The following is a 22,022-nucleotide window of genomic DNA, read 5'->3' on the forward strand; positions in this document are numbered from 1 at the left end:
ATATAAATCCTCAATGGTAGAAATATTACAATGATAAATCTCCACACTGGAATTTTTCACATGAACTAAAAGGTGAAATCACCGTCAGGAGATTTTTTTTCCTCCTCCTTTTCAAAATAAAATAATGAGAACGGTGTCATTTTCTATGAAATTTTAAACCATATTTCTTCTGGCCTTTTCCATTGGAAACTGAAATTCATTTCTCTATAAATATTTTAATGCCATTTTCCTGTGAGCAGGAACAATCCATCAGAGAACAATCTCATAATTGTTTCGCAAGCTTACAAGGCACACAATATCACAAAGTAAAGGTCCTGGGTGGACGAGAAGAAAGCCTTGAAAATAAGGGTGAGGTCTCGAGAACATGGAGTCAAGTGAACAGGCAGATCCTGGAGCCAAGGTGTATAATTCAAATGCAGATAAAACCAAGTGCCTGTGTGGGAGGAGGGGGAATATACTCACCATAAATTTCATTTGTGAAAATTAAGAGTATTGAATACCTTTTTAAAAAAACTCTAAGTTCACTCTGTATATATTACTCTTCTTCTATAACAACAAAATAGTAAGGCTTATTTTACTTGACTTGACTTTTGTTAGTGAATCTGTTAAGGGCTGAATTTCCCTTTAAAAAGATATGTTAAGGGACTTTCCTAATGGTCAGTAGTTAAGAATCCACCTGCAATGTGGGGGATGCGGGTTTGATACCTGGTCCAGAAACTAAGATTCCACCTGCCGAAGGGCAACTAAGCCCATGAGCCATAATTACTGAGTCCTTGCATGGTAACTAGAGAGCCCGCGTGCCGCAAATAAAGGTCCCACACAATGCAATGAAGATCCCATGTGCAGCAACTGAGAGCCGGCACAGTCAGATAAATAAACAAATATTTAAAAAATAATAAATAAAAGAATTTAAAAAAATTTTTTCCTAACCCCCTAGGACCTCAGAACATGGCTGTATGTACAGAAACGTCAGAGGGAATCAAGTTAAAATGAGGTCATTTGGTGGGCCCTAAACCATATGACCATTGTCTTTGTAAAAAGGAGAAATTTCAACACAGGCACTTGCCAACGAAGGTCCATCTAGTCAAAGCTCTGGTTCTTCCAGTAGTCATGTGTGGATGTGAGAGTTGGGCTATAAAGGAGGCTGAGGGCCAAAGAATTGATGCTTTTGAACTGTGGTGTTGGAGAAGACTCTTGAGAGTCCCTTGGACTGTGAGGAGATCAAACCAGTCAATTCTAAAGGAAATCAATCCTGAATATTCACTGGAAGGACTGATGGTGAAGTTGAAACTCCAATACTTTGCCACCTGATATGAAGAACTGACTCATTGGAAAAGACCCTGATGCTGGGAAAGATTGAAGGCAAGAGGAGATGGGGACAACAGAGGATGAGATGATTGGATGGCATCACCAACTCGATGGACATAAGTTTGAGCAAGCTCTGGGAGATAGAGAAGGACAGGGAAGCCTGGTTTGCTGCAGTCCATGGGGTCACAAAGAGTTGGGCACAACTGAGCAACTGAACAACAACATTTGGGTGGGCCCTAACCCAATATGACCTCTGTCCTCGTAAAAAAAAGGAGAAATTTCAACACAGGCACAGAGGGAAGATGATATGAAGAGACACGGGGAGACAATAACCATCTACAAGCAAAGGAGAGAGACCCAGGACAGATCCTCCCTCACGCCCACCCCACCGCCCCCCCAGAATAGCCAATCCTGAGGACACCTTGATTTTGGATTTCTAGTCTCCACAACTGTGACATGATACATTCCTGTTATTTAAGTCACCTGTTCATGTTAGTCCACCCAGCAGGCCTAACAAACTAATACAGAAGTCATTAGGACTTTTTATGCTGATCCTCCCAAGCCATCTCTGAACTTATCCACATGAGAATTCTGCCAGGATTTAATGTCAAATTTATTAGGCTGTAATTTCTACAATCTGTCTCCTTCCCCTTTCTAAAACTTGAAATATTTTTCCATCTCCAAAGCTCTCTTGTGTGGATAATTTCTCAAAGAGAATAATAATTATACTCTATTTCTCAAAGAATAATGAGTGTAACAGATACTTAGATGATATCAACTCTGTCAACTGTTTACACGGATTTATCTGATTTATTCCTTATAATAACCAGAAGAGGTAATAAGTGCTATTATTGTCAATATCTGAGACACTGATCATTTGACAGGTGGGCTGACAGGACATCATTTTACAAATGAGAGCCCAGAGGCAGAGCCAAGGGAAGTAACTAACCTAGCTGAGTGCCCAAATCCATCTCATAACTCCCCCATCACATCTTCTTTCGTCATCAAGGGTGAAGAATCCATAATTTCAGTTCCAGGACCACGTCCACAGGGCCTTCTCAGGACCCTATGATGCCATTCATCTGAATCTAGAGATTCATCTGGATCTAGAGATTCCAACTTCTTTCACTACCATGAAGAATGGCTTGATGTCTTCTTCCTCACCCTACTCTCCTAGGCTTTAACTTCTTAATGATTCTTATGGGTCTTTTTTAGTTTTAAATATCTTCTTCTTGGTTGAAAAGAGGAAAGCTAACTAGGAATTGAATAATTCTACTCTTTCCTATGTCATTTTTATTATTCCAGTATCTTCCCCAAGCCACAGTTCACACCTTTTTTCTTGAAACATGTGTGTACTCAGTCACTCAATGTTGTCTGACTCTTTGCAATCCCATGGACTTTGGTCCTCCAGGCTCCTCTGTCCATGGGATTCTCCAGGCAGGAATACTGGAGTGGGTTGCCCTCTCCTCCTCCAGGCAATCTACCCAACCCAGTGATCAAACCCACATCGCCTGCATCTCATATATTGGCAGGCAGATTCTTTACCACTGAACCACCTGGGAGCTCCTTCTTGAAACACAAACGCTTTTAAAATTCTTCTGTTTTGAGAATTTTTCACAAGCCATGGCTCACGCCAGCCTTTGGCTTCCCTGACCTTAATCTTAGACTATTTGCGCATTTTTAAATTCTCAGTTTCTCATCTTTTAAACTGTGTGTCATGCTAATCAGAGCTCAAAAGACTCCAGGGGATGGTGCCCTGTGTTGTTTTTTTGTGTGTTTTGGTTTTGGTTTTAAGAGGTGTTCCTCATTTTCTCCCTCACTGGAATAATTAATGTTTTCAATCAGAACTTTATGTTTCAAAGTCTTCTGGTTAACGGAGCCCCCTTTCTTTTTATTCCTTCTTTCATTTATTCACTAATTCTTTATTAAAGGCGGACTGTGAGCCAAGGACCGTGCCTGCCCCTGGATGCGCAGAGGGGACTGAACTTTACATGGCTGCAGCCTTGTAACCCAGGGCTTCCTGAACTCACACGCCCCCTCTGCTTCTCACATACTGTGAACAGGTTTCCTGAAGTCTGGGATGTGGTGGGACCAGCGATCTCTCCTCTCACTCTGGTGAGCATCAGGGGAACAGAGACCACTTGCGAGAATATCTCCAGCCCACACTTCCTCATTTTCCACGTTAAGCCAGAAGCAGCTTGAAAACAGGGAAACTATAAACAAAAGCAAAGCGAACAGTCAACTGATATTCTTTTAATCTTTGAACAGCTGTCTCGGTAAAGCCTCCCTTTAGACAGCATCCAGCCTCTGTGCCAAATTGTACGCACGTGGAGAAACCATCAGTTATCTTTTGTATCTGTGTTAAGTGGCCCCTGGTCTGCCGTAAAGTGGTTTCTCCTTCATTTCATCCTCCTCCAAAAGTTCAGCATTTTTTCACCTTCCAGTTTCTTTCCTTCTATACACGGACTCACCCATTAGGCTTGTTTCTTTTTTAGCACAGCAAGCCCCACCAGGACTTACTTAGCCTGTCCCCACCACAGACCCATAATACCTCTGGATCCAGTGCACCATCATTAGCATCTATGCTTTTTACAGATGGATGAGATCATCACTATATTCCCCTGTTGGTCTCTTCTGAGGATTACTCAATCCTTCCTCATCCTCCACACAGGTACTTCTTATTTTTTTTTCTTTTTATCTTGTTCAATAGACTTTACTGCTTAAACCCAAAGGTTAGAACTGTTTCATAGCTGTCTTTATATCCCTCAGAATTTTGTACATGATTCAAGATTGCCTTGCACTCTGGAACTGAACAAATATTTGTTCAGTTGAATTATTCAAGTGTACTGTGAGACCCCATATTTACATTCTCTAGATGAAGACACCCCCTGCTGGAAAACCTAAAGCAACAATGATAAACACTGAACTGAATACAGATTCTTTATCCTCATACAGAATAAAACGGGGTGTCATCAAACTATCAATTTAACTTCTACAGAGTCTGCCCTGAGAGTGAACACCATACACAGCATCCCAGCACTATTTTCTTCTGGGGGCTTTCCCCTCTCCTCCACTCTTGGTCAAAGTACAAAGACATTTAGACACGGAGAGTGGGTACCACAGCACCATCACGGATATGTCTGACTCTAGAAATAAGTGACAAGCATAGGCAAAGTTTTACCTGAAGGGACCTGGAGAGAGAGAAAAAAATAAAACACAATAGTCTCTATATACTGAGAACTTGCAGGTATAAGGTGCTGTACTGAATTCTCTGTAAATAATGTACTCAACTATCACTGCCTCCCACTTACAGATAAGGACAGATTAGGAAACTGACAAAGCGCTCTTGAGTGACGCTCCCCAGCCAGCGAGTGGTGAGGTTCGGATTTGAAGTCAGGCCATCTGGCTCCACAGTTATTACTCGCTGTGCTCTGCCGCCTCTTCAAAATGATTGCTAAGCTTTCCTCTTCTTTCCTCTTTAATTTCTTATTTCTATATAATTTCTAAAGGCTATTTTCCATTTACAGTTATCACAAAACATTGGCTATATTTCCCATGTTGTACAACACATCCTTGAACCTTACACCCCATAGTTTGTACACTGGGACCTTTCTTTTATGTTACCACCTGTTCTCTCCCGCAGGGAATTATTTTTTAACTTTAAACTTTTTATTTTTGTATCGGGTTATATATAGCCAGTTAACAATGTTGTGATAGTTTCAGGTGAACAAGGAAAGGATTCAGCCATACAAAGTATCCATTCTCCCCCAAACCCCCACCCCATCCAGGCTGCCACATCACCTTGACCAGCGTTCAGGGATTACTTTTTAAATCCTGAGTAGCACTCTCTCCAGGCTACACCAGAGAAAGACGCCAGCGTTAGGAGGTTTACTATCAAACAGAGGACTGCTATATCCCATTCAGCACAAATGTGCTTTTAAAGTCAATCCACAAGTGTTTATTCAGTGGCTCTTACATACTCATCATGGCAGGAAGAAAAAACAAACTGCTTCTCTTTCAACATCTGTCAAATCACCATTGTGCAGGACACTTCCTGGGCAGTAGCCCCCGTTTACAAATCATGGGTGCTTTCGCTGACCACTTATCTCCTCAGGTACGTATACCAGGAGGCACACAATCAACCCAGCTTCCTCACTCTTGGCCAATTAAACCTGGTGTTACATAACTACCATTTAAAAAAAGACCACAGAGGCAAACCCTCTAAACAGGATTTTCCTTCTTTAGCAGCCTCTGAGGAAGAACTGTTCTAATATGGTGCTTCTATTCCTGACAGGAATAACCCTTAATTATTATGTGCCTTAAACATCTAGACATTTTAAAATAGAATTTCACTTAATGTTAAGGAAACCAGAGACCTACGTCAGTGGCAACACAGAAGAGTTTAACACAGCGAGAGAGAGAGAGAGAGAGAGAGAGAGAGAGAGAGAAGGAAGGGGAGGGGAGTGAGGGGGAGAGAAAGTACTCCAGCTTTGGCATGGGGGAGGGGAAGAAGCACAGACCATGGGGGGAGGGGAAGAAGCACAGACCACTGCTGAGTTGTTTTTGAAGTTCTGGAAATCTGGAAGAAAAGACAGAATTGAAGAAAGTCACTAAAGAAAATTAAATGCTTCCGTGAAGTGAAGTGGTAGTTGCTCAGTCGTGTTTGACTCTTTGCAACCCCGTGGGCTGTATACCACGAGGCTCCTCCGTCCATGGGGTTTTCCAGGCAAGAATACTGAAGTGGGTTGCCATTTCCTTCTCCAGGGGATCTTCCCGAACCAGGGATTGAACCCAGATCTACCCTCATTGCAGACAGACTCTTTACGATCTGAGCCACCATAGAAGCCCCATGAAACAATGTAAAGACTTTTTCATTTATCAGGGATTAATTAACCCCTGATTATATTTTATTTCAGGGATTAAATAAATCATATTTCTGAAAAAAAAGTATATGGATTGGCAAGTGAATGAAAACACGGCCTGATGTCTGGAACACACGAGTGAGGGACTTCCCTGGCAGTCCAGGAGTTAAGACTCCACGCTTCCAAAACAGAGGGCATGGGTTCGATCCCTGGTTGGGGGAGATCCCACATGCCATGTGGTGTGGCCAAAAAGCATTGGGTTGACCGAAAAGTTCATTCTAAACCAATTTAAAAACAAAGAAAACACAGGAGTCACTCCTGAGACCTTTGGAAAAACATAGCTGTGACCAAGTGATTTCACCAACTACCTTTGTAGATGGCACGCCTCTTGTCACCTTTTGACTGCCTGTCAGTGACCAATAATCTAGCTCTAATTTCCATACTCCACCGAAACAGAGTTGCTCATGTGTACTGTCAGCCTAGGCATGGCCGCTCCACTGGGATCACCACATGGATCCTCATGAAAAGAAAGTCTGTTTCTTCCTATTGAGCCTGCTCTCAGTGAGGGATGCCTGAGGCTGCGCTGTATGGCTCAGACAACTAAAGCGGCTCGTCGCACCCCCAAAGAGCTGCTCCGAAATCTGCACTATGGGGGGACAGTAACCAAGCACACAGCAGGTACCAAGGACTACAAAGGCAATTGGGACCATTCCTGCCCTCAAGAATGTAATTTGCTGATAGGAAGACTTGCTTCTTTATAAAAACCAAACCTAGAGAGTTATATATCAAGGGTCCTTCCAAAAATAGGTCCTCCCACCCACCTTCTGTGCGCAGGCCATCAATGGTTTATATGTCGTTCCCAGCCTCTACTGATGAACTACATAGATATGGTGGGTTTGAGATGGTCCTTCTCATCGTGATGGGATAGGAACATTCATGATATGAAAGGCCAGCCTCAACAACGCAAACTGGACATCTGATGAGGACAGTGAGAAGCAGGCCTGTTATACAATCATGAATTTGAGTAGCATTAGTCTCTGGTTCCTGGGACACACTCTAAATAGTTGGAATTTCGCAAGTAATTGGAAATATCTTCGATATTCATGAACCCCGGGATCCATGTCTGAGTTGTGCTAATAGGATGATCAGGATGGGGCTGGCCGCTCCAGAAATCATGCAATTAGAGGGCTGGAGCTTTGAGTTGGGTGATGTGAGTGGACTTCCTCTAGGGAGGGGAAAGGGGCTGGAGTCAATCTCATGGCCAAAGAGTCATCATCCTGCACAATGAAACCTCACTAAACACCCTGACACCAAAGCTCCAGATGTGGCTGAGATCCCTGGTTTGGGAATGCATGGATATGTGGGGAGGGAGGGAGGAAGGCAGACTGCTCTTGACTCCACAGAGCAAGGGCAGGGCCAGGATCCTCCCACATCGGGTCTTATGTGTCTCCTTGCTGGACTGGTCCTGCCTGTGTCCTGATAAAATAACAGTCTTCAGTGTAGGACTTTTCTGAGTTCTGTGAGTCGTGCTAGCAAACGGCCAAATCTGAAGGGGCTGGGGACCCCCCTCTCCAAATTTGTAGCTAGTTGGTCTGAGCGGTGGTTGGCCTGGGGACACCTGAACTTCCAGCATCTGAAGCAACAGCTGTCTTGTTGAGGATGACACCCTGCACTTACGCATCAGGATTCCACTTCCAGGACTTCCCTGGTGGTCCAGCGGTTAGGAATCCTCCTGGGAAGATGCCACACGCTGTGGGGTAACTAAGCCTGTACACAGCAAATACTGAGCCTGTGCTCCTCGACAAGAGGAGCCACCGCAACAAGAAGCCCGTGCACCCCAACCAGGCAGTAGCTCGTGCAACAACAGAGACCCAGTGCAGCCAAAAGTAAATTTAAAACAAAAAATTTTTTAAGAACTGCACTGCAGCATTGCAACATATTCTCAATTCCTGAAACACACGTGAGAAATACTCCCTTCAAGAAGCAAAGCTCTTGCAGCTGACCTAACTCCCCACGCCCAGCCCAGCTCCAACACCGGCTGAGAACTTCACAGTCCAATTTCAGCGGGAAACCAGCTTGAGCAGGGAGACAAGCACAGTCGTAGTAGAAGGCAGGGTTCCTGATAAAACTGAGACATAAAGACTGCACGGGGTGCACAGAGAAAGAATCCAGTAATTAACCAAGCAACGTCAGCAAATCTGGAAAACTCAGCAGTGGTCACGGGACTGGAAAACGTCAGTTTTCATTCCAATCCCAAAGGAAGGCAATGCCAAAAAATGCTCAAACTACCGCACAATTGCACTCATCTCACACACTAGTAACCGCTAAGTCTCCTAAGTCACTTCAGTCGTGTCCGACTCTGTGCAACCCCATAGACGCTAGCCCACCAGGCCCCACGGTCCCTGGGATTCTCTAGGCAAGAACACTGGAGTGGGTTGCCATTTCCTTCTCCAATGCATGAAAGTGAAGTCACTCAGTCATGTCCAACTCTTAGCAACCCCATGGACTGCAGCATACCAGGCTCCTCCGTCCATGGGATTTTCCAGGCAAGAGTACTGGAGTGGGCAGCCATTGCGTTCTCCACACACTCTAGTAAAGTAATGCTTAAAATTCTCCAAGCCAGGCTTCAGCAATATGTGAACTGTGAACTTCCAGATGTTCAAGCTGGTTTTAGAAAAAGCAGAGGAACCAGAGATCAAATTGCTAACATCGGCTGGATCATCGAAAAAGCAAGAGAATTCCAGAAAAACATCTATTTCTGTTTTATTGACTATGCCAAAGCCTTTGACTGTGTGGACCACAATAAACTGTGGAAAATTCTGAAAGAGATGGGAAGACCAGACCACCTGACCTGCCTCTTGAGAAACCTATATGCAGGTCAGGAAGCAACAGTTAGAACTGGACATGGAACAACAGACTGGTTCCAGGTAGGAAAAGGAGTATGTCAAAGCTATATATTGTTGCCCTGCTTATTTAACTTATATGCAGAGTACATCATGAGAAACGCTGGGCTGGAAGAAGCACAAGCTAGAATCAAGATTGTCGGGAGAAATATCAATAACCTCAGATATGCAGATGACACCACCCTTATGGCAGAAAGTGAAGAAGAACTAAAGAGCCTCTTGATGAAAGTGAAAGGGAAGAGTGAAAAAGTTGGCTTAAAACTCAACATTCAGAAAACTAAGATCATGGCATCTGGCCCTGTCACTTCTTGGCAAATAGATGGGGAAACAGTGGAAACAGTGGCTGACTTTATTTTTTTGGGCTCCAAAATCACTGCAGATGGTGACTGCAGCCATGAAATTAAAAGACGCTTACTCCTTGGAAGGAAAGTTATGACCAACCTAGACAGCATACTGAAAAGCAGAGACATTCCTTTGCCAACAAAGGTCCATCTAGTCAAGGCTATGGTTTTTCCAGTAGTCATGTATGGATGTGAGAGTTGGACAGTGAAGAAAGCTGAGCACCGAAGAATTGATGCTTTTGAACTGTGTGTTGGAGAAGACTCTTGAGAGTCCCTTGGACTGCAAGAAGATCCAACCAGTCCATCCTAAAGGAAATCAGTCCTGGGTGTTCATTAGAAGGACTGATGTTGAAGCTGAGACTCCAGTACTTTGGCCACCTGATGCGAAGAGCTGACTCATTTGAAAAGGCCCTGACACTGAGAAAGATTCAGGGCAGAAGAAGGGGACGACAGAGGCTGGATGGCTTCACCGACTCAACGGACATGAGTCTGGGTAAACTCCAGGAGTTGGTGATGGACAGGGAGGCCTGGCGTCCTGCGGTTCATGGGGTTGCAAAGAGTCGGACACGACTGAGCGACTGAACTGAACTGAACTGTGCTGAATTAACTAAAGGTGCAGAATGGCTTCACAAAGGTGGTTACAGCCATGTGCCTTAAACATGAAAGGAATTTCATTTTTCTAAGATTTTTTTTTGGTGTTTTTTTTTAAAGTATTTTTTAATGTGGATCACTTTCTTAAAATCTTTATTGAATTTGTTACAATATTGCTTCAGTTTTATGTTTTGGCTTTTTTGCCACGAAGCATGGGCATGTGGGAACTTAATGGCCCCAACAGGGATCAAATCCACACCTCCTGCATTGGATGGAAGGTGAGGTCTTAACCACTGAACCACCAGAGAGGTTCCAAAGCAATTTTAAAAGGAGGGAGGATAGAACACGGCGTAAGAATAGTGTGAGAAAAAGGTCAAATCACCATATCAAGTTTAATAACAATGAAAATCTAACTTTTATACCTCCTTACTGTGTACTTGAAACTGTGGCTAAACTTATTATTTAAAATGATATGCTAATGAATCGTTAATCCTACGAGGGAGAGTCTGTTTGATGGCCATTTTACAGGTAAGAATACTGAGACCTCAGCTAAGAAACTTGATGAAGGCATCAGAGCTGGCAGTCCAGTGTGGTTTGAGAGGAGTGCGAAAGGAAGTGGAGAAAGTATGAAAAGCCCTGGGTTTCTATCAGAAACCCTTTTTTGTTTTTCTGTAGGCAGTGGGGAGCCATCAGAAGTGTGTGTATAAGGGAATAATATGGCCAGAACTGTAGTTTCAAAAGATAAACTGCAGTGACAGAAAAAGCATTCAGAAAGAGAAAGACTAGGGACTTCCCTGGTGGTTCCAATGTAGGGGGCACAAGTTTGATCCCTGGTCAGGGAACTAAGATCCCACACACCACATGGTGTAGCAAAGAAAAACAAAGCAAGAAAGACTAGAACAGAGAGATCAGGTAGGAGGGGACAATGCTCTGATCACTGACGGAACAGGATGAGAGCCAGAAGAAGGGCAAGGACAGAGAGGATGAACGTGTGGGGGGACAGAAGGAAAAGCGTGTGTAGACTATGAGAGAGATACACAGGGCTCTGGGTGGACGACGGGATGAGAAGCCAGGAGAAGATGATGCAGGCACCCGGACAAACCATCAAAAATACATGCTTATACATCTTTTTGCACTGATGTGTGCGTTCACTGCACTGTTCCTGATGCTCCTGTGGGTTGCCTGAACTTGGTGCAGTTCACACTCTTGATCTAGTAACACTTCATGAAGTCAGATTTCAAGACCAAATTCAATACCAGCAGGCAACCGTCTAACTCCACATCCCAGATCTCTGACCCACGGACGTGTGCGGCCATCCCATGTCTCTACCTCTCTGTGTGGTTGACCTGCCCCTGCTCTGGATGGAAAATAAGCATCAGAAGAGTTGATCAAGGATTTCTGTCTAAAAGGCTTTCAGACTGCTGAGACGAAGCAGAAGGACACCACCAGGCCACCCGTCTACAAATCCATCTCAGGCTATTCAAAAGTACACACATCGAACTAGTATTCTTCTAGCTCCTCCTATGGTTTGATGGGAATGAGTCGGCAGAGAGTGTGGAAAAGTAAACAGAAGCTGAACACGAGGAGAGGCTCTCAGGGACCAAGAAAAACACACAGCTGATCACAGATGAAGTGAACCTGGGTTTCCAGTGCTGGAATAAACGGTCCTTGCCGTTCAGACCTGGTCCTTCCCCACGACTTCCTGTTTTCTGGTTATGTTTGTGCCCCATGTCTAATTTTACAAGAGAGGCTACAGAACCCTTTGATTCATTAGCTGAACATTACAATCAATAATCATCCTTTTACTATATATAAAATAGATAAATAACAAGGATCTACTGTATAGCAAAGAGAACTATATTCAAATCTTGTATTAACTTATAATGGAAAAGAATCTGAAAAAGCAGCTTCCCAGGTGGCGCTAGTGGTAAACATTCTACCTGCCAACACAGGAGAAATAAGAGACTTGGGTTCAATCCCTGGGCCGGAAAGATACCCTGGAGAAGGAAATGGCACCCTACTCTAGTATTCTTGTCTGGAGAAGCCCATGGACAGAGGAGCCTGGCAGGCTACAGTCCAAGGGTTGCGAAGAGCCAGGCATAACTTGGTGACTAAACCACCACCACAGTCTAGAACAGAATCACTTTTCTACACACCTGAAACTAGCAGGGTAAATCAACTATATTTCAATTAAAAATAAAACCAAAAAAATTATCCTTTTACCAAATCCTCAAAATGCTCTGGGTACTCAGCTCATCAACATTATTCTATCTCCCACGTCCGCCACTGTAAAAAGCCTGGCTCTTCTAGTAACACTGACTAGAGGAGAACAGAACCAGAAAGGAAAAGAAAAAATGTGACTTCCTGTGTCAGAGACTGAGCTATGAGGGGGCTGTGAAGTTCTGGAGGATGGGGGTGTCATGTGTGGGTCTGTCTGCCTCATTCACCCTCCTGACATTCCCAAGAACTAAGCGTCCTTTAAAGCACTCATGTGAAAACGTTTAAAGAAAGACGTACTGAAATGCACTCTTACACGGGCCCCTGACACATAATCAATACCCCTTTAAGCGCACACATCTCTATCTTGCATTAACCTTGCATCTCACTGTGATTTAGGAAGTATCACTGTGCTTTAGCCCCAAATTTTCTCTAACCTGACATCACTCTGTAACACACAGATCATTATAAAGAGATGGAAATACTTCCAAATGTGGCAAAACTCAGGGCATGACATGTAAATACAGCCTTCTACGATGATTTCAAAGGACACTAAAATTCATCTGATGTCGTCCATTGACGACATCATCAGGTTCCATAAGGTACCTGAGAATCAGATCAGGTTGCATGGACACTGGAACCTTTTTATTTAGTTCAAATAAAGCATCTCCTTCCCTCACTTTCAACCATCCAGTTTTAGCAAAACGAAAAACAAAAAACAACTGTCAGCCTCTCACATCAGGTCTATATGCAAAAGGTCTCATCTTCTCTATGCAGTAGGCAACCGAAAAGTCAGGCAAGGCAGAATTCTAATTGATGCAAACTAGAACCTCTATGTATCACAATGTCCTCCCACAGAAACGGTTGCTTTTAACAATGTGACATTTTTCTCCTCTCTTTAAAGGAGAAATAAGCAAATTTCAATTTATTATAAATAAGGGACGGGACTAACATTTGGATACTAATAGGTGTTACCTGATGTGCTGAGGCTTACAAATATTTTCCCCTTTTCATTTCTATAAACATTCCTCTTAGGTAGAAACTATCCCATTTTACAGATTATATTAAACCCAGAAGAAAATAAATGAGCGGCTGATTCATATCAATGTATGACAAAACCCACTGAAATGTTGCAAAGTAATTAGCCTCCAACTAATAAAAAAATAAATAAATAAAATAAAATAATTGAAAAAAAAAATAGTCCTATGGTTAAAAAAAAAAAAAAAGAAAATAAATGAGCATCCATATGGAATCTTTTAGAAAGGTATCATATTTTGAAACCAAGCCCATTAGCACGGAAAGGAAATTCCATCATGTTCACTTTGGATCGGCAAAGGTGAGTCTATGCCTCCGGTGGGGAGACTTTATCCTTTGGTATTCAGATCTGGGGAAGCTTGGCCACTGGACCACCATTCAGGTTCTACAAGGTCTATTCTCAAGCCAGCTCCTTTGGATTCCTAGGCTCAGAAGGAGCTCTACTGGACCACATCCTAAACTGGGGGAGGAGGCCAGAGACCACACTCTGGGCTGCAGCATCACCATCACACTCACTGAGGCAGCCGATCTCTACTGAGCACCAAGTGCCAGGTTCTGCAGATACCGGGGAAACAAGACAGCTGCCCTCAGAGCCACGCCATGCAGGCAGAGGGCTCATGGTTCCTCCGTAGGGTGGTGAGGGCTCTTGCTGAGCTGAGTCCTGAAGGATGGCTGAATATGGGAGAGGGTGTGGTTGCACAGGCAGAGTGAAAGCAGTGGCTGTCTGAATTCACGCACTTTCGGCACAGCACTGTACATATTGGCAACTTCCAATGCTCTGTGATGTGTGGGGCGTTAAGAATAGGGAACTAAGCTAGGATTTCTCATCTTTTTTGACTACATCTTCCAGTAAAAATATTTTTTACATCATGATGCTATACACACTTTACACATATGACTTGAAAAAAATCTTTGCCAAAACAGCACTCTTTTCACTACTCAAATGCATTCTGATATTTTCTCTCTTCTCTCTCCCCTTCTCTCCTTCATTCTTTAAGTTCTAGATACAACCTTCAAATGGGTGGCAACCCATAGTGTGCAAAATACTGGTATAAACCTTCTAACAGGTGTGACTATCATTTCTTTGAACAACATGAGTTTGAGCTTCAAGGATCCACTTATACATGGATTTTTTTCCAATAAATACTACAGTGGAACCCAATCCCCAGGTGGTTGAACTCCAGGATGCAAAACCACCAATGCAGAGAGAGCTGACCAGGGGCTTGAGCGGCCTCGGATTTGGGTACCTGAGGGGCAGTCCTGGAGCCGGGTACTAAGGAACTTCCTCTTCCGCCTTCCAGCCTCTTTTTGCTCCTTCACCCCTCGATAAAGCACCACCAAGGAAATAAGAGCACTACATTTTCCTGAAGGTCTGTGATGTGCCAGAAACCAGGCTGGAACCTTGACATGCCCAGTCTCATTCATTCTCACTCAGATCGGGAGGTTAAGCATTATTATTCACATCTTAGGAGTCGGACATGACTGAGCGCGCGCACACACACACACCCACCCATTTCACAGGTGAAAAGACAAGCTCAGCCATCAGACAATCAGTAGACCATGATGGAGCCAGGATTAGAATTTAGTTCCATCTGGCTCCAACTTGCCAATTGTCCCATTGTGCCTTTCATGAAAAGTTCTTAAGTAATTAAAGCTAACCTAAGAGCAAGAATTTCCTAAGTCCCCTTGAGATAACTCAAGTCCTTGGAATGTTATGGAACCAGGTTTGGGAGGCGTCAGCAGAGATAAGGCAAATATGTGATGGAAAAACCTCTCGGGTTTAAATTCAATTTCCTTCTGTGTCCTCTGAGGTCCCCTTAGTAAAGGCACTGGTGGGGAGTAACCAACAGAGAAACAGGAGATGAGAGCTGCTGGCTCGCTGGCCTAGATGACCCCTCACGGCAAGCTGGCTGAATGGCGCTGACTGTTCTGAGTGGCCCGTAACCAGGAGCACCATGCCCGGCATCATCCAGGCTGCAGATAGTCCATATATATTCACAAGACAGAATGCTAACACAGGCAGAGTGAAAAGTAAACACAGTGAACGGCTCCTGCTGGCTTATTTTTAAATTGTTCCAAAATTATGTTAAGTGAAACTATCTGGTGAGAAGGAAGCTTCTTTGGAAGGATAACGAAGCATATTTAGTACAGACATTTGTGTTCCTTCAGGCCCCTAACTGAAGATACACTTGACATAGATACAAGGGATATTAAACGTGGGCAGGTCAGGACAAATGGGCAGCCCCCCAAAAATCCCTGCAAAAGGGATGATTTGGGGAAATTATTGGCAGTGTTCCACTAAGAGATGGCATCATAAACTGGCCCTTACCCTGACCTAAAATAACGTGATGTTTTGTGATAGTACATGAAATGGCCAGTCACTGACACTGCTAAGTGATGATATTGCTCAGAATATCTTAAGAACCGATATGTTCTTTACAAACATATAACAAATGCAATTCTGGCACTTACAATACATTAAATTATTCATTTGACAAACAGCCTTAAGGGGTTTATATTCTCTGTGGGGCTTGTTGGGTAGCAATGCATGTATGGTTTAACTTGGCATACTAATTCACCTACAGATATGAGCTGTGCTTTTTGTCTAATCAGCTAGTGTTATGTTCCCAGCATTTATTAGCAATAAAAATATCGCCTAGTCCTCTTTTCTTTGCAAGTTCCATGATGGGAAGAAATATTGAATGTGCAAAAGAATCCACTGCCTGCTGATAAAACATAAAGGCTTGTGGAAACATGGCATGTGCTCAAGTCGATCAGTTTGTTTTTAAATATTTTAATAGGGTACACCGCTGCATTGGGAACTAAATGTGTATCATGCCTAATCTTACAACTAGTGTGCACTATACTTTGATCTTTCTATCAAAAGATCAAAATTTAAATAGTATGCAAATTATATTTTATACATGTTCTCCTTTGCATGAAATCAAACAGAAAACTTGTTTCTTCTCTAAACACATGAGAATATAAACAAGCAACACATTTAAACTAAAGAAAATACTCACTACTTTATTCCATTAAAAAAAAAATTGCCCCTGGGTATCAGTTAAAATGAAAAGCCTTTATGTTCTCCTAAAAAACCCTAAATGTTGGCTTATGCTTTCAAATTTTTTCAGCATATTTTAATATTTACTTTAAAGGTTCTTAAGTTAATTACATGCATTGTTTTTACAAGAAATGCTACTTAAGTCCTTTTCCTGAAAGCTCTGACAGGTTATGTAAAACAACAGAAATGACAGCAGAAATTAAACAACTGATGGTGAATCTCCAGTAATCAAGAAAAGTTGTCATTTTTATAACAACTGAATGTAAAGTATGAACCTTAATTGGATCCTGGATTTAAATTTAAAAAAAAAAACAGCTACAAAAGATATCCTCAGGATAGTGAAGGAAATGTGAATATGAACAAGATTTTAAAAGCTATTATGAAATTTTTGTTAAATTTTTAAGTGTGATATTGGCTCTGTAATTCCTTAAGAAAAATATTCTTACTCTAGTACCTGTGTGATGTCATTTTTAGGGATAAAATATCTTGATGTATGAAACTAACATGATGCCTAAAACTGATGAATGGCCCAACAATAATAAATATAACTGGATAGATAACTAGATAAACACATGAGGCAAATACTGCAAAATGTTAAGAACAGTTACATCTCAGTGGAGGGTATACAGAAATTCATTGCATTATTCTTTTTTTTTTTTTTTTTTTGCATTATTCTTTTAACCATGTTGTATGTATGAAAATCTTCACAATAAAAAGTTACAGGGGGTGAAGAACAGTCATTTTCATTTAAGCATGTACATATATTCGCTCCTGAGCCAAACCAGGGGCAGATAAAATATTACTTTACATGGACATAGAATGTTTCATTTTCCAGTAGCAGTATGCTTCAGAGAATCAATTTTCCACCACTGACCCAGAGAAATGATGGCAGCCCTTCTGGCCAAGACCACAGGGAACAGCTGATTGACACACAGCACCTGATTTACAGCAAAGGCATTGGGATCTCCAGAGGGTATCCACGCTGACCAGTGAATTTACGTGGCAGCCTGTGCCCTTGGAAAAATAAGGGTCAAGAACAGGGACCTACCAGCCTGGAACAGCAGGCAAAACCTGCAAGCTTGCCAGGCTCGTTTTCTGGGAGACAGCATAGCAAGCTGTGACATGAATGTAGAACTAAATTAAACATTTAAGCCATCAACTCTACTCACTAAAGATGGATTTCTGTCTTCCCTGGTCTCTCTGCTCTATGAAGTGGACCACCAGTTCCGACATTAAGCAAAACATCTGAGATGCTGCTAACCCCCAAAACTCAACTTAAACCTAATAACAAAGCACTAGAAGTACATAAGAAATTTTAGAGAGAAAACCTGTAAGCATTCCATTTAGATACACCTAAAGTATTAAAAATAAGACTCAGACCTATGAAACAACACAACAGGATATTTCTTATCTACAAAGAGAGGGTTTTGGTTTGGGGGTCCAAATTTCCACAGGTCTGGGCACTAGTTCACTGAAGTCAGAGGACCAACCAGCCAACCATGACTTGCTGCAGAATCTGATAGTCTTTTCTAACTGGAGTGAACTGAAACTCAGCAGTAAGCTTTGAACTTTCAAGTGACCCAAAGCAGTCAAAGACTCCACTTCAGTTACACTTCTTTTTTTTTTGTCCTTTTTTATTTTTATCATCTTTATTCTCCCCCATTCAGTTCTTTGTGTGTGTGAGCATGTATGTATGTCTATGTATGTGTGTATACATATATTTGTTGTTGTTGTTTAGTCGCTGAGTCGTGTCCAACTCTTTTGAGACACCTTTGCAGCCCACCAGGTTCCTCTGCCCACGGGGTTTCCCAGGCAAGAATACTGGAGTGGGTTGCCATTTCCTTCTCCAGGGGATCTTCCCCACCACCCAAGGGAACCCGAGTCTCCTGCTTGGAAGGCAGGAGATTCTTTACCACTGAGCCACCTGGGAAGCTCATATGTATACAGAATACATATATCTTATATACATATGGATACACACATAAATACATTATGCATATACATATATATTTGTTGCTGTCTTCTCCTTTTCTCTTTCCTGGCTTTCCTCTTCCTATCTTTCCCCTGCCCCTCCCCATTCCTCCAAGGCCACCAAAGTTTATCACCAGGTTAAACTTCAGACTGTGAAGCTATAAAGAATTCTGATGTGGCCCAAGCAGCCTGATGGAATCAGGCCACAGGCTGGAAGGGTTACAGGGTTCACTTTCCTTTAACCAAAAAACAATCATCCTGTTTATGGGCTGCAGGGGTGGGATGGGCGGGGTGGGCTCTCCATTCTCGTTACCGCTGCCTGCTTTTAATCTCTAACCAACCCTCCATACCTCTAAGAGAAGCAGGTGACCATGACACTGGGACCTCATTTATTGCTCTGTGTTATTCTAGTAACAGGCATGATACAGGAGGGCTAAAAACATCAATGGTTTGGGACTATCTGTGGACTTCACTTATTCAAATCATGAATTCTGTTCAATGCTACCATTTTCTGATTTCTTGAAAATCAAGTTTCTGGTCTATTTGTAAACACTAAACTAGGACCAAAGGAAATACAAAGAGATTCTTAATTAAGTTATTCACCAGAGACGTATGAGCACATTACATCCGTTTACCAAAAATTTACCATCTTTGAAAAAACCACTCCCATGAGTGAAGCAGGAATGAACCACAGGCCCTCCATCTCCAGGAGACCTGAATGAACCTGTTTTCAAAACTCCAGGGAGAATGAATCTCTGGCAATATTCCAGCCAGAAGGCTAGGGCTCCCCTGCCACCTCCAGGCTGGATAAGCCCCCACAAGGGAACCGGGAAGAAAAAGGCTCAGCTATCAGGGCCAAAAGCCCATAGTTGAAAATAGTCTGAGTGGGAGGATGCTTAAAAAGTGGAGAAACACACGTGGAGGGCGGCAAGGTAGCCATTTGGACACACTAGGCTATGTTGACCATCTGCAGGCTCTAGGAGTGATTTGAGTCCCTTACCCAGGCTTATCCTCTCAAAGCCTCAACTCCTTCATCCGACAAATGGGAATAATAATAACCCTCTAAGCTGTAAGGTCTGTGATGATTAAATGAGTCAGTATGCACAAAGTGCTTAGAATAGGGCCTGAGACATGATATGCACTGTATAAATGCTACCTAATCACTATTACCATAGATTGAAAGCATGCCAACAGAAAAGCCCAACAAAGATAACTTAGCAACTTTAATCCCCACCAACAGACCTATTAACCAGTTGGAAATACCCAGGTCTCAATTCTTTGCTTCCCTGTTTAAGCTCCAGCATCTCCGGAGCGGTCTCAGCTAAGACCAAAGGAGCAAGACTCCTTTCTCCAATCGACTAGGTTGGGGCAGAAAATGTAACATGGCAACACCATACGATTAAAATGGAGACTGGCATATGAATAAAATGCAAATCTGACATGCATTCCATAGCGTGCATGTTCTTAGGTATGTAAGTTCCTCAGCTTCAAACCAATGTCTCTAACTCTGCAACACCGAATCTCAAGAACTAACCTTCTGTTTGAAGACACACACAAATTACCCAGCACATTAGAAAGACAAAAAGGCAATGACCTTCAACAAAGTACATGGCCCCAGAGCATGTGGCATAAACAGATAACTGGTCACCGCCACACCTGGGTAACAACAGTAAGCCAATTCTTCAGAACAGGCAGATCCACTCACTTCTCCGCTCTGCCGCTGTGCCCGCACCTGGCACACCATGTTGACAATACTTACGCATTACAATAGGGCTTCTTTTCATAGCCTTTGTAGTTGTTCATGTTGAGAGCCATCTTGCAGACTTCACAATGGAAACATCCTTTATGCCAATACTGAAAAAAAAATTAATGTTTAAAATGTCAGTACAATGCCAGTTCTTTCCAGGATGGGTACAGAAAGGAGACATTTTTAGTCCTCCTATCTGAAAATACTACAACAAAATGATTGTAGGTACCAGTGGACGTCTGCCGACTTTCAGTTAAGTAAATAAAGCAGACAGTTATTAAAACTGAGTTTTAAATGAATCCCCACTGCAATTTACAGACTCAGATGGAAGAAATGCCAAGGGCTTTGCCCATATCACACTTCTGTGAGCAGCCAAAAAAGAATTCTGCGCCTGGTTAATGGAGAAATAGAGAAACTGTGAAGTGGCCTCAAGGAAAACGAATCCAGTTCAAAGTGCCTAAAACTGTCCGGAGCATCTCGATAAACAGTGTCCACCGCAAGTCAGGCAAGCCGAGGTGGCAAGAGGCGCACTATGTCGGTACCCCTGGCCACCCCATGCCTGTCCAGCTTCCACTAAATTGCGAGGAGGATGGCCTCTGTCTGGAATGACTATAGGGATGACGGTGTGCTCTTAAGAGGCATTTGTGTTACCACAGGCAAATTGCACGGGAACCGCCTTCGGCCGGGTTCAATTGTCAGTCGCTTAGGATAGAGCCAGGGTCCTCTCCCCTGGGCTGTTAAACTCCATCCACGCCCGGGAAGGGTATGGGAGCAGAGCTGCAGGGGCTGTGCTAAGGCGACTTCCTCTGGAATTCCCAACCGGGTGGATTAGCCCCCCATGGGGCTGGCTCGCCGCGCTCAGCCCGGGCTCACCGGCAGGGATTATTCTTAGCAATGCGGCAGCGGCCGCCCCATGACACATTAATTACTATTTGCCTCTCCACCTCGCCGCCTTCGTGGGAGGCGCTGGGGCAGGGGTGAGGTGGGATCCGGGCGGATCCTTGGGGCGCGGGTGCAGGACAGGGAGGGGTCCGAGTGGAGGTGGGAGGGGTGCGGCCAGCCGAACTGCCCCTGGGGGCCCAGCCCCGGCTCGCCCGGCCCCGCGCCGCGGCCAGGCGCCCTCCGCAGCCGCTCTGCCGCCGCCGGCGCAGCGCCGCACCCCCGCCGCCCGCACCCCGACAAAAGCCTTTCCCGGTTCCAACATCACGGTCGCCACGCGTGCTCTCTGGCACTCCTGCGGGCGTCTTCGTGTGCCCTCACCGGGTGCCAAGACATACACACACACATACACACACACAGGCACAAACCCACTCTTCTCTTTTCAACCGAGATGCCAAAACTTCTCCGAGCAGGTGCAGCCCGGCACCCGGCAGGTCTCGGCTGGCCCAGCGCCCCCTCGCTCACCTTATCCAGGCAGTTGACTTTCTCGGTGGGATACACGACTTTCCCGCAGCGGGCGCACTGGGGGTTCATTGTCGCGGTTCCCGGGGGCGGCGGCTGGGCGGCGGCGGCGGCGGCTGGGGGCTCCGAGGAGCCGCTGTGACATCCCCCGGCGAGCCCCGCACCGCCTCCGGGCAGGCGGGAGGGCGCCGGGTGGCCGGGCGCGGGGCCGGGGGCGAGCGGGCGGCGCGGCGCGCGGGGAGGCGGCGGCGGCGCGGGTGGGTGCGCAGCGGGGCCTGGCGCCGGGGGGGGGTCGGCCGCGCTCTCGGGCTCGGGCTCGGCTCCGGCTCGGGCTCCGCGCCGCTCGCTCTGCGCCGCTCGCACTCCAGGTACCGGTGACTCACACAGACACTCGCTCCCGCCCCTCGCGCTCACTCGCTCCCCCGCCTCGCCGCCGCGGCGCAGGCCAAACCCACCGGCGCGCCCCGACCGAAGTGGCAGGGAACGAGCACGTCGGGCCCCGGGGGAGGGCGGGCGAAGCGGGGGAGGGGGGAGGGCGGGCGCCCGGAAAGCTCCGCAGACAGCGCGGGCCGGAGGCCTGGG

The 22,022-nt window shown here is 44.6% G+C and overlaps 1 protein-coding gene across 2 annotated transcripts in view; it reads right to left on the minus strand.

Moving 5' to 3' along the window:
• Positions 1 to 21,691, minus strand: part of NEBL (nebulette) — a 380,361-nt gene extending 358,670 nt beyond the window's left edge. For both annotated transcript variants that reach the window (XM_043478745.1, XM_043478744.1), the window contains exons 1-2: positions 21,444 to 21,691; positions 20,052 to 20,146 (exon numbers count right to left, since the gene is read on the minus strand). In XM_043478745.1, the coding sequence (XP_043334680.1) occupies positions 20,052 to 20,146; positions 21,444 to 21,512 (164 nt within the window). In that variant the 5' untranslated portion in view covers positions 21,513 to 21,691. The remainder of the gene's footprint in view (positions 1 to 20,051; positions 20,147 to 21,443) is intronic.
• Between the last annotated feature and the right edge of the window lie 331 nt (positions 21,692 to 22,022).

Source organism: Cervus canadensis, chromosome 10, assembly GCF_019320065.1.
Source record: "Cervus canadensis isolate Bull #8, Minnesota chromosome 10, ASM1932006v1, whole genome shotgun sequence".
Lineage (NCBI taxonomy): Eukaryota > Metazoa > Chordata > Mammalia > Artiodactyla > Cervidae > Cervus > Cervus canadensis.